Raw genomic sequence first — 13,827 nt, 5'->3', positions numbered from 1 at the left:
CTGTGTTGCTTAGGGCCTCACCCTGAGGCTGGCTTTGAACTTGCCATCCTCCTGCCTCAGCCTCCCAAGCTTCTGGGATTATAGGTGTACGCCACCACATCAGCCAGCCACTGTCTTCTAATTAAGGAATTTAATCCATTTGCATTTAAAGTAATTATTGATAGGAAAAAAATGTAATATTGTCCTAACAGATTTTGTTGCTGCTATTGTGCTGGGAATTGAACTTAGGGCCTCAGAATCCTAGGTAAGTGCACTACTGCTGAGCTATACCCCTGTCCCCTGCCTGTCATTAATTGTTTTGTACTTGTCTTCTTGTTCTTTTTTCCTTTGTTTTGTCTTTTAATGTATTCCCTTTTTTTTTTTTTGGCATGGGTATGCTTTGATTCCTTTCTCTCTCTCTCTCTCTTAACTTCTATAGGTAGTATTTTTATGGTTACCATGAGATTTGCATGAGATATTTTATGATTATCACAGTTTGTCTTAAGCTGGTAACAATTTAATTTCAATTGCATGCAAAAACTCTACACTTTGACTTTTCCCCATACTTTATGGAATGGATGTCACAATTTATGTCTATGAAAATTATATTCATTATTGTATTTTAATTGTAATTATTTTTAATATTTCAGTCTCTTAATATTTATTCTAGACTTAGAAATGATTTACCCACTACCATTACAAAATTATAATAGTGCATTATTCTGTATTGCTATATGTTTATCTTTACTAACAAATCTTGGACACTGGGCAGTTATTTGCTCCAGTAGAGATGGCTGTCTTGGTCGGCCAGCACTGTTAATATCTCACACCTGTGACTCAATCATCTGTTTACACAGTGGCTATCCAGGTAGAGCCTTCTTTCAAGAGAGAATGAAGGACTCTGGTTTTTAGTTCTCTTTGACTTTGGTTGTTCACTGTAATTTATAATTTGGCATTTGTCCTCACACATCCATCTCCTAGGGGTCTGTATCTTGCCTCTAGGCTGGCTGTCAAAATGGAATTTTGGACCTCTGACCTTGACAGGTCATGGACTGGCAGACCAAACAGCAAACAAAAAATTATTTTTAACCTCACTCATATTTACCTCTGTTCTATGGTTGTTTAAAAAAAAATTCAAGCAGGAATTGTCCTATAGTACACGATAAATTTGTCATACCCATTTTGAGAGTATATACGCTGGCTGTTCAAACTCTACCCAGGCTGTTTCTCTGGGCATAGCTCTCAGTTTTATGGGAGGTGTGGGATTATAGAAAAAGCACTCACATTAGTTTTGGATCTCTGGTAGCAGGCTGGTTTAATCCTGACTAGATGTGAGCACAGCACCCCACAGCCTTTCAAATCCAGGCAGAGGCTTGGTTGGTTAAGAGATGAAGCCACTAATCTGAGATAAATCATAAAATAGTTTCATCTTGGCCATCTTGAGTACCATTTCCTTTCAAAAATGCTCCCTATAGAAGTGGCAATGGAAACCCAGGGTGATACTGGTGACTGGGCTTGATACTTCTTATCACACCAGGGAGGGAAGGGCTGGTGTTGAGGAATGAGGAGCTCCTCTCTTCTCTGGCTGAATTTCAGCTGGGCTCCCCAGGGACAGGAGCCAAACTTCCTGCCAGAGAGCCCTGGGAAGAGGGGGTCCAGATGCCTACACACGGAGCTCCTTCATAGCACGAATAACCCCTGTGCCATTTGAAGACTCATGCACTGACTGCTGTCAGAGAGGATCCCCGTGCTGCTCAGGTGAGGGCCTTTGTGGGCTGTCTTGGTTGGGAACATAGATTCTTGACTCAGGTCCACTTCTTGACTTCTTTCCAAGTCTTGGGTCACCTTCTTGGCCTGTATTCACTTTTTTTTATTCCTCTTAAAAATAAAGTTATACACAAATATTTAATCCCTTCCCATGTTGCTATTTTGCTGTCGATATTGGTGATGTCTACCGATTTGAAAAGATACCACTTTTGGAGAAAGAAGAACATCAAACATTCCTCTAAAAGATAAATAAAGTTAGATTTCCTTTTTAACTGTTGAAAGAACACATGAGCAGGAGGCAGCTACGACCAAGAGTAGGGAAGCGGGAAACGGACTTACCATCCTCAGCATCAGCCAGGATGATCACCTTGGTGGTGGGGAATCTGGATCCCAGCTGCCCTCCCACAGGGAGGCTCAGTGAAACACTGAAGGATTCTTCCTCTTCGTACAGGGAGTCGTCGATGATGAGAACCCGGCAGCTCTTCTCCGTCTCATCTTTGTCAAAGAGGAGGATGCTGGTGTGGTCTTCTGGTAGTGAGACGTAGTCAGAGAAAGATAAGGCCATGGGCGGAATCGTGCCTGTGGCAGAACCTACAGGAATGTCAGAAGGAGCAGGGAAGGTGAGGAGAATTCCAAATGGGGATTCCTTATTGGTTCCTCAAACTATTTCTAGATGAATTACAAGGCACGCATCTCTTCCAGTCATCAATATTAAAGTTGTGATTAGAAAGCTTTCAGAATAGACTCTGGTATTTTGGCATGTTCCAGATTTACTGCTCTTTCAATGGGGTGTATTGAGTAGGGTTGGTTTAGATTAAGGGCTAAATGAACTGAAGGATCGTAGGCTGTCAGAGCTGGCTCAGCTCCAATCTCTCATGTTATAGATGGAAAAACTACAGGGCAGAGAAATAAAACTAGAAAATCCATAGCATGATAATGGTACAGAATTTCTTCTGCCCCTGCACTGTCCAAGACATGGCTCTGAGGACTAGGAACATAATCTAATTTTTGACTCTGACTAGAGTTCCTTGTATGACACCATGACAGAGCCACAAAGCTACTTGTTAGTTTACGAGGCATGCAGGACTGACTGGGGGATTTCAGTTTAGGTCCACTATACTTTAAGTTTTATTATAACAACTTACTTATATGAAGATTCATCAATGTCAATACACCATTTACAAGTTGTAAATGGACACAGTGTCTTTCTTTCTTTATTTTTATGAAGTGCTGAGGATTGAACCCAGTGCCGCCCATGTGCTAGGCAAGTGCTCTCCCACTGACCTACTACCCCAGCCCCCTTGATGAGTTTTGATAAGTACATAAGATCACCATCAAAATAATAATGTGGGACATTTTTATCTACCCATAAAAGTTGACTTGTAGCCTCTACAGTCCATCTCCCTCCCTGCCTTCCAGCCCTCAAAAACCACAGATCTGCTTTGTGTCACCCTAGGTTTATTTATTTATTATTTTTTTAAAAAATATTTTTTTATTTGTAGTTGGACACAATGCCTTTATTTTATTTATTGTTTATGCGGTGCTGAGGATCAAACCCAGCGCCTCATATGTGCTAGGAGAACTACTGCTAAGCCACAATCCTAGCCCCAAGATTTATTTCCCTTTATGAGAATGTCACACAAGTGGAACACACAGTACTTCTGTGTGTTAGTCTTTGGTGGCCAGATTCTTTCATTTAGCCCCTCACTTTGAGATTCACTCATGTATCATAACTTCCTTCTCTTTTACTGTGGACTCCTCTTCCTACGGTTTGTGGACTCATCTAGGAGCTGATAATGGGTTCTTTCTCATTCTTAGCTGTTTGGAGCAGCACCGCTGTGAATATTCTAGTATTGGTCTTGGAGTGGGTATATGATTTCATTTATCTGTAGTAAGGACTCAGGAGTGGGATTTCTAGGATTTAGCGCAACTCTGTATTATTAACAGCAACCCAGTTTTAGAGCTAAAAGAGTGAAAATCAGCCATAGTAATGGAAGTGATTTAGTGCAATATTTTAGATAAGTGATATTTGAAAAGTATAAATATTTCCCACCATAATTTTCCTTAATAAAAAGCAATGGGAATGTGGCAGGAAGGTTCTGGAAAGGACACTCTGGTCTTGTAAGGGCCTTTCTTGTTTGTGGTATGGTACGTGGACAAATGCAAGGCACTGTCAGTGCCTGATGTCTTCTAAACATGAATACAAGCTGGTATCTATGGCTGTATGCTGCATGGGAGGAGGACAGCTTGCTAAAAAGTAGTCTCCAAAATGACATCAGAGGCTTTGTTCAAAAGGGCACCGACTTACAAAATGTTTCAGAATGATTTTAAAAAAACCAAACCAGATTTTAGAAGAATCAGAAAGTCACTATTGATTGTTTTATTAGTGTGGGAACATATACAAAGTTTTAATCTGGAGAACTGAAGAAAATAAAACCTGTTTACTAGGGCCGGGGCAGAAACTGTGATTAATGTCCGGCTCAGGGGACTCTCACTGGGTGGTAGGTTGGCTAATTTTCAGTGTGGTTCTGGGGCCTTGAAACCTTATTCTGTCTCCCCCAAAAACCTGTGCCTCCAAGAGTTCTCTGAGCTCCTCAGCCAGGAGAGGCTGGTTCTTGAGATGGCAAAGGTGAGCATTATGGCTAAGTGACAGAGGTGGGCACTTTCCCACTAGAAGGGAATGGGGACAAGTGCCAGCAACATAGGAAAGCAGGTGGGGTGAGTCACTCCGGGACACACACTCACACACACACACACACACACACACAGGAAAAAAGGTCTTAAGTCTTACAACCTATGATTAATAGTAATCATTTGGAATATTTTTTAAAACAGTTAGATGTTTACACAGGAGTTCTTTATGTTGGAGAATATATGTTCTTACTGTGCCTACTCATCAAGCAGGTGACATAAAAAAAGATGCCTATCAGAAGCAGCGTGCTTAGCTCTTCAAGATAAATACCCAAAGCAGACATACATTAGGCTCACATAGTAGTCAATAATGCCTTTATAAAATTAAATAAAATGATTAAATCTCTTTGTCAATATATGACCCCTTCCTCCTAGGATTCCAGAAAATTTATTTGGGGGAAACCATTTGATCAGTTACATTCTGTGGTCAAGAACACAGAGTACTGACATTTATTTAAGTTTAAAAAATTTTCTATTTTATTGGTAGCAAGTTAAAAAATCCCCAGAGTGGAGATAAAATTCTTCCGTGATTGGAGGGAAGCGGAGGAATAAGGGATGAGGAGGGCAGCTGGGGGAGGCGGGCTGCACAGCATGGGGGCTTCCATCCAGAAGACGCTCTGTGACTTCTGTTCCCAGCCTTTGGCCAGTGAGTACCCTGCAATACTCTCAGACAACAAAACAACTAGAAATAATTATACTGGCTTTTCTGTATTCCCGGGAAGCAAGGAAAATCACCCAGGGCCAACAGCAAAAACAAAAAACCCCACTGTCCCAAAACCTGAGCCTGATAATCTAGAGCAGGGTCTCTCAAGGATAAACTGGTCTCCTCCCTTGGGCAGGTGGGACACCAGCATAGCAGGGGTGCCTGGGCCTCATCTGGGTATCTCAAGGAGCTGTTGTGGAGTGTTGACGATTCCTGGGGACCTGGGGCTGCAGGAGGGTTTCTGAGTGTTGCCCTGTGGATTCTGGAAGAAGCAATCACATCCTTCTCAGAAAAAAACGTCTTCAAGAGAAGCCCCACAGAACTTCCACAGCTTTTGATCACATACAGGTGAGAAGATCTTAAACATGTAAAAATGTCCTTGCTACAAAGATGACTTTTAGACTAAGGACAACTTCTTTGTTTTGTGTGTGTGTGTGTGTGTACGCTAGGGATTGAACCCAGGGCCTTGTGCATCCTAGGCAGGCACTCTACCAACTAAACTATATCCCCAGCCCCTGGACAACTTCTTAATAGCAACATTGGAAGCCAGAACAGAGTGGAGTAATGAGTTCAAAACACTGGGAGAAGATTACTACCATCCTAGACGCTTCAAAGATGGGGTTGAGATAAAGTTGTATTGTGATAAATAGAAAACTGAGTTTATCTCCAGCAGACCTACAGAAAAGGAACTTTTAAATGACATTGTTTGTACTTCAGAAAAGAGAAAATGGTTCCCCAGTACCCTATGAGATGCAAGGCATGACCTCTATTATCTAAAAGCACACTCATAACCAAATACATCAACATATCACACGTTTGTTTTAAAAGGCAGAAGAGGGCATGTTTTTTTGCCTGGATATGCTTGGAACCCTCTCTGAACAACCTGCTTCCCATCTCCTTCTTAGCACGACTCAGAGAAAAAGTCCATGTACTGCCAGCATCATGTACATTTTAGCAATTCTCAGTTTTAACCTGATTTTACTCTATTTGGGAATTGAAAGTGAAGAAGAGGGAAGTGAGGTGGGGTGCAGTACTCCTTGTGGGCTCCTTCCTTCCCCAGCTGGCTGCCCAGGGATCCCAGGGAGAACGCACCCAGCTCTTGTGGAAAACACTGTCTTCTCTCTGGGCTTCAAGCTGGGCAGCTTGATACCATGACACAGTCTCTATCTACAACCAGAGGGTCTCCCAGATGTGACTGGGAGAAATGAGGTGGTGAACAGCCTATTTGGTGGATCACGGGAGATTGCTGAACTGCTGGTGTCCACTTGGGCAGTGGCTTCCTCCTCCCACCCCCTGACCACATGGCAGGGCCACACCCACATTTAGCTTCTCATGGGATTCCTCTGATTCCTCTGTAGGACCCAACTTGCCAACAGGTCTCCAGGGGCGAAGGTGGCATTCCCAGAAAACTCTGAGCACAGCAGGCACCCAACTCGCACTGTCTGACACCTGAGCTTTGACCTGGGATTCCCCAGGTCAAACTTGCAGTGAAAAACCACATGCATTTAACAGGGTCAGAGGCCCTTCCTGGAGAACTCACCACTGTGTGTATGGTAGTACCCTGGCACATTTTGTGGAATTATGAGAGACTGATAATTGTGAATCTTCTCATATTGCCTGTCATTGTGACATTGTCTTTACCTCCAGCCTGTGGGTAGGTACTTCACCCTCTCAGAGGATGGAAGTACAATTTGGTGATTTAAGCCTCTTTGGAAATCTTGTTAAATAAATGTTTAACAATTATGAATAAAATATGCTTGAGCTGTATTAATGATTGAATGGAGAGTGAGCTCATGCTTTGCATGTTACTAATAATGCACAGCTACCACACATGGCTATAGGTAATTGAAAAAGGAAACAAAGATTTTTGTTTCTTGTTTCTTTTCTTTTCTTTTCTTTTCTTTTTTTGCTCAGCTTTGATAGGCTCTCAAGGCCCTACCACTAAAATTTCTGTGTGCCCAGACATAACCTGTACTTGCTATTTGATGGAAATATCCCTCATTAGTACTTTCAGACCATGACATGGGGGGTTAGTATTAAAAAAAAGTGTGGGGGAGAAAGAAGAGCTACAAGAATTATTTCTCCAATATTGCTTTTTCAGTAAGTAAGAGCATCAATCTCGAGACTGAATATATGAGCAGACAAGAGCTATACTGTTGATAAAGGCAGACACCCACACACAGTCTGCAGCAATGATCCCAGAAGCCAAGCCACAGTTGATAGCAATCAGCCCCAAAGAGTCAGGCCCTAATAACTGTCAGCCTCCATGATTTTTGTTCCTCTCCTAACAGGCCAGATATGTTCTTACAAACCATGGAAGCCCTGCTACTTCTTAGCCTGCCTTCCTCTGTGTCAACAGCTGCCAGTCAGGGCTTGCCTGATACCCTCTATTTCTTCTTCTATAACTTCTCATTCTTATGCCTTTGAGTCTCTGCCAAATGCAAGTGACAGTGGCTGACTCATCTTGCTCTAGCAAGCTCTGAATAAATAGCCCTTTTTTATGGTTTAGATGTGAGGTGTCCCCTAAAAGCTCACATGTGAGACAGTGCAAGAAGATTCAGAGAAGAAATAATTGGGTTATGAGAGATCCTTAACCTAAAAGTGAATTAATCACCTGATGGGGCTGGGGATGTGGCTCAAGCGGTAGTGTGCTCGCCTGGCATGCGTGTGGCCCGGGTTCGATGCTCAGCACCACATACCAACAAAGATGTTGTGTCCGCCGAAAACTAAAAAATAAATATTAAAATTTTCTCTCTCTCTCTCTCTCAAAAAAAATCACTTGATGGAATTAATCACCTGAGTGGTAACTGGAGGCAGATGGGGTGTGGCTGGAGGAGCTGGCTCATTGGGGGGTGTGGCTTTGGGGTTTATATTTGTATCTGGTGAGTGGCATCTCTCTTTCTGCTTCCTGATCATCATGTGAGCCATTTACCTCTGCCACACTCTTCCTCCATGATGTTCAGCCTCACCTTGAGCCCAGAGGAATGGAGCCAGCTGTCCATGAATTGAAACCTCTGAAACCGTGAGCCCCTAAATAAACTTTTCCTCCCCTAAAATTGTTCTGGTCAGATTTTTTAGTCACAGCAGGGAAAAGGCAGTCTAAAATGCCTTTTTTGTTCTCATTTGGGTGGTCTTCATTTATTTCCACAATTTTTCTTTATTGCAGTTACTAATAAGTTAGAGACTAAGAGCTTAAGGGGGTAGGGTATTGTTGGCTGAATTCTGACTGTATAGAAGTCAGAAAGAATGGAAGCTTATTTTGGGATGGGAGGACACCTGGTCCCAAGGTTGCAAGCATGCATTTGTAGATGTAAAATGGGAAGGGAAGAGAAGAGACTGAATAGTATATGAAGACTCTTTTGCAGTGTTGCCCACAGGCAATTCAGACTATTATAAATACAAATTATTTATATTTTCACCATCATATGTAAACAGTTTTCATATACAGCGTCTCATTTCATTCTCGAAAAATTTTGTGAGATAGTAGAAAAAGTTGTTTTCATCTCAATTTTGAAAGACAATTCATCTGAGACCAGCTCAGAACAGCCAGGACTCCTGTAATGGTCAGCAAGGGAGGTTAGCCGTAGCCCTGGAGGACGAGTGGCCCAGGGGTTGGGCGCCTTGCCCTCTGCTTCACTGGCACCTGCACAACTCCAGGGCCACCACAGTCTCATTCTAATAACCTGCTTCCTGCCTCCAAGATCCCCATGGAGCCTCCTACCTTGATGAGTTGAGCAAATGACCCTTAGCTCCTGGCTTGCATCTCCAGACCTTCTCACGGGAATCAGGAGCTCCCCAGCGCTCTCCTGTATTTTATATTCTGCCTCAGGAATGTAGACCGTTGATTCTAGAAAAGATGACAGAAGATGTTTCAACAGGGTTTAAACTGGGTTGGTAATATTTTAACACATCTGAGCAGAAATACACGTAGTCTTTGACCCCTGCATTTTCCACCATGATCAACAATATTAAATATTGTGAGAGTGGGAAGTATTATTCCCCTAGAACAGCAGTGAAATTGGATTTAAGGACTCCTTCTAAAAGGCTAAAAATGTTTTTCAGAGGCCTTTTTAAAATGAAAGGAAAATCCTGCTGCAATTCTTATTGATTTTTAGGTAAAATTTTAGATCTATCTCCTAAATAGAGATCTAATATGTTGCCTTTGCTTTACTTTTATGGCTCATTTAAAAATATGTTTTTAACAATCAGGTAATCCATTAAAGAAAAATACCTTTCTGCAGTATTCTGTAAGTAACTTATTTAACATTTATTGAACAGACACTGTGGATAAGACACTGTATGGGCCACTTAGTATGCAGAGAGAAATAAATTACAGGTCTTGTCCTCAATTTTAAAATAATTCACTGAGTTGTGCATTGTTTGTGGGGCTGTGTGTGTACACATACCTTGACATACCATTAAAACTGTGATGAAATATCAATATGAGTATTGGTCATGTCTCCCTGATAGAATGATTACACTATTCTTCTCTGGTATTTTTTAATGTTTCCAAGGCATTCATTAAGCATGCACTGTGCACTTAAAAATATCTGTTTGTGGGCTGGGGCTGTAGCTCAGTGGTAGAATGTTTGCCGTGCATGAGGCACTGGGTTCGATCCTCAGCACCACATTAAAAAATAGATAATAAATAAATAAAGTTATTGTGTCCATCTACAACTAAAAAACATTAAAAAATTCTGTTTGTTTTAAAAAACAAGAACTTAAAGAAGGTTGGATCCACAGTGTCCAGTGGAGAACTGAAGTAGGTATCTGGATCATACCACATTTAATTGCCTCAGGTCTTTTCCCCATATCAAGTATGTAGCTAGATTTTTTTTTTCCCCTTGGCAACATGAGCAAGAAGGGAAAATATTGTAGGAGATCATCCTTCCTCCTTTTGGAAATAATGCTAATCTAGAATTCAGGGCTAAATTATCTACTTATCACGTATTACATTTTTTCCTCTTTACTTTCTTCCCTAAGTTAGTTTTAACAGTACTGCTATCAGCTTTTAGGAGAACATGGGTCTTGAGTTACAGGGGAAAAAAGCCAGTTGTGATTTTCTTTCCTCCATTTAATACCCCCTGACATGGCCCACTTCCTCTACATTTCTCAATATCAAAAGTTAGCATCATGAAAGGAGCTCAACCAAGTTAAAGTTATGATGTCATATGACAAAACTGATGGGCAGAGGAACGAGTTCTTCAGTCACATTCTGCTTTTCCAATCTGGAAAACCTGCTCCTACCCACTGTGGTAATCAAAGCCCACTTGCTTTTCAAGCCTCTCCTCAAACCCTGTCTCCTCCATGAACCTTAATACTTGGACCATGGTGAATGCTCCACATCCTTTCTTTCCCCATCTGTCTTATATTTGGCTCATAATTGATTCATGTTTCTAAGCATCGTTACAAACAACACCGACCTGACACTTGTTTACAGGGTGGTGGGGGCTGTGTTTTCTCTGGTGTTGGCCCAAGTGCATGCAGAGCATAGAGAATGATGTTTTTTCAAATTGTGTTTCCATTAAAGTAGAGCTCAGAGAATTTAAAGAATATTCCTTGGAGAGGACAAAAACAAAACAACAACAACAAAACATCCATAGTGCAATTTGGGGAAACCAGGTTAGACACAATTAAACAGATTTGTTTGCAAGAGAGTATCTCAGAATCCTTAATATGCTAATGTGAATTAGGATTTTTCAAGAGTGAGGAGGATTGAAATGGTTCCTAGACTTATTTGCTCTGGGAAGTTTTCCACCCCTCTGAAGCAGACATTCTATTATGCTAACATTTGCTGATGTGGTTAGGAGCATGTTAATACAGGAAATTTCTCCCAGAGCCCTGTGGAGTACAAGGCCAGCTTCCTGGTTGTAAGTTCTGCACTTGCAGGTGCACTTAGATTTTTTTGACTACTATGATAATAAATATGTCTGAGTATTACTTCAAAGATGAATATTAAAAGCCCCCTTTAGGGAATCCTCTACTTGGCCAAAATGGGACAGCAAATAGTATGATTACTAGTTAGTATTTTTGTTTGGTTGGTTGTTTAATTTCTCTGGATATTAGCTGAATGAATGAATATATAAAATTGGCTGATGAATTCAAGAATATGATGCACAATTTTAACAGAACTTTGTGGAACACATATAAAAATTAATGGGTTGGCAGGTACCCAGCAGCCACATCGAGGACATTGGAGATCTAAGTCTCCACTTGAGCTGCTGAGTGGACTGCAGAGGCTGCAGGGAAAAAATGAGCCTGTGGAAAAGAGGCCTGGAATAAGCCCTGTGGACTAACCCTCTCGGGCCAGGGCTGCTCCAAACCAGTGGTATGCTGGAAGCTTGCAGCAAGGACCCTATGAATGTTAAAGGAGTCCTGGTAAAGATTCTACATTCTTTTTAAAAAATTCTGCTGGGAGCAGTGGTGCATGCCTGTAATCCCAGTGACTCAGGAGGCTGAGGCAGGAGGATCTCGATTTCACAGCCAGCCTCAGCAACTTAGTGAGGCCCTAAGCAACTCAGTGAGACCCTGTCTCCAAATAAAATACAAAAAAGAGCTGGGGATGTGGCTCAGTGGCTAATTGCCCCTGAGTTCAATTTCTGGTCCAAAAAGAGAAAAATTCCTGAAAGCGATTACTGCCTTGAAGGGATTCACCTCACATTAAATCACAAATGAGTATGAATGCATCCACAGGATAGCAGACAGAGGAAGACATGAAGGTGGGACATGGACCCACAAACCCAGACTGACTGGTAGAACACATCAATGTCACATACCGTCTTCAGGGTCCACAATTTCAACTGTTGCCATTTCTGGAAACTCCAGTGCAGCCATGCTGGGCTCTGATAGAATGATCTGGAAAGTTTCGGAGGCCTCGTACTCATTGTCGGGTATAATTCTCACCTTCCACGTGGCTGTAGTCTGTCCTGGGTTGAATTGCACCTGTTGATGGATCTTTCCTTTAAAATCTTTATCTTTCTTTGCAGTTTCATCTTTGGTTCCAATGCCTGAATAAGAATCAGGAAACCATAAATATAAAGTCAAGGGACTGAAGGAATATTCTCCTTTCAAAGTGGTTTCTATTGTTAATGAGAGTAGATAACACAGACATTGCTTCTTTTTTGTTCTTTTTTTCTTTCGTGGTACTTGGCATTGAGCTCAGGGCCTCCTTCATAATGGGCAAGTGCTCCGCCAGTGAGCTGCATCCCCAGCTCTTTACACATTTTATTATGAGACACGGTCTCACTAAGTTACTAGGCTGGCCTTGAACTTGCAAACCTTCTGCCTCAGCCTCCCAAATTGCAGGGACTACAGGCACAGGCCACCAGATATGGCTTCTGTTAATGCTCCAAAAGACACTTATAAATGATGCTTCTTGGCTAAAAGGATTTAAGTTAATGGAAGTGAACCAAATTGAGGGGAAAGCAGGAGGAAGGAGTAACAGAAAGAAGAGGACACAGTGATGAGCTTATTTATTTCAGCTTCTGTATAGTAGGGCCTGTGATGTGACCAACTCTTTTGGGTGCTGGGGATTCAGAGATGAATAAGATACCACCCCATCTGCCAGAAAGCTCATGGTCTAAATAGAAGATACTTGAATTGAGCACTCTGGAGGTGGGGATCTTTGGTGGTTTTATTCACTTATGAATTCCTGAGACAGAACCTGGCACATAGTTGGAACTCAATTAAAAAAAAAAATATATATATATATTTCTGAATTAAGAAATAGGAACTAATGAGTACCCAAAGAGAATAAACAACAACAAAGTTGTGTTAAAATGTCCAATATTGGATATGAAGATGAAAGGTGCTACCCCATCGAGACTGAATAAATACTTCCCTCAGTATAGAAGGTTTGAACAGCATTCTAGCATTGCTTTATTTTAACATCCTAGTGAAGTTTTAATGAAGCAGGAATACTTTAGGTATCATTGTCAGGTTTAGGGTCTGCATTTATTTGAATGTGTGAAGTCAAACATGAGCTGATACTAGCTATGGTGAAAAATGACAAAGTGAGATTAACAGCCCTTTGTCTGATTCTCCAATAATCCAAAACCTGGATAAAGATAGCCAAAGGTGTAAAGTGTGAAAGTAATTTCTAAGGCAGGACAGCTAGTATTGTCTTTGCAAAACTGCTAAAGGAAGTGTGTATTCATATAGTCTGGTAAATGTCCAAGAGTAAATGTCCAGTTTGGGAAGAATCTCTATTGGCCGCATGTTGAAAATAAGGAAGATGATTGATGTCCTCAAGCTGAAGCTTACCTAGAGCAATTGGCGTTGCTACAGGAACGAAACAGGCATATAGTTGTTGAGCACTGGCTGTGTGCACGGGGCTGAGGATGTCACCCAGAATTAGGCACAGCCACTACTCTAGATGTTATCTAGATATGAGGAGATAAGCAGATGACCAGGTGGTTCCAATTCTGTTTGACAATGCCATAGAATAATAATAGTATTATTTTTGTGCTCAATAAACTGTAGCTACCAAATTAAAGTCAGGAACCATGCTAGATGTATTTAGAATTATTATCATGTATTATGCACATATTATATCACATATCTTATTGTGGATAATTGACACATAAAGAAACTGAAAGTTCTTTGGATCATTGCAAAAAAGAGTTATCGGCAACAAAGGAAGCCAAACTCCATGGTTATTTCTATTTTTCATTTAGATTCTGTTCTTT

The 13,827-nt window shown here is 41.3% G+C and overlaps 1 protein-coding gene across 2 annotated transcripts in view; it reads right to left on the bottom strand.

Annotated features, from left to right (window-relative positions):
• The window catches only part of Frem3 (FRAS1 related extracellular matrix 3), a 62,463-nt gene that overhangs the window by 10,111 nt on the left and 38,525 nt on the right, over positions 1–13,827 (bottom strand). For both annotated transcript variants that reach the window (XM_078022073.1, XM_005327583.4), the window contains 3 exons: positions 11,917–12,147; positions 8,862–8,987; positions 2,086–2,337 (listed from right to left, as the gene is read on the bottom strand). In XM_078022073.1, coding sequence (XP_077878199.1) covers positions 2,086–2,337; positions 8,862–8,987; positions 11,917–12,147 — 609 coding nt within the window. The remainder of the gene's footprint in view (positions 1–2,085; positions 2,338–8,861; positions 8,988–11,916; positions 12,148–13,827) is intronic.

The sequence above is a fragment of the Ictidomys tridecemlineatus genome, chromosome 9 (genome assembly GCF_052094955.1).
Source record: "Ictidomys tridecemlineatus isolate mIctTri1 chromosome 9, mIctTri1.hap1, whole genome shotgun sequence".
NCBI classification, from domain to species: Eukaryota; Metazoa; Chordata; class Mammalia; order Rodentia; family Sciuridae; genus Ictidomys; species Ictidomys tridecemlineatus.
The sequence above is the reverse complement of the archived record's forward strand: the minus strand, read 5'-3'. Positions and strand labels throughout refer to the sequence as shown.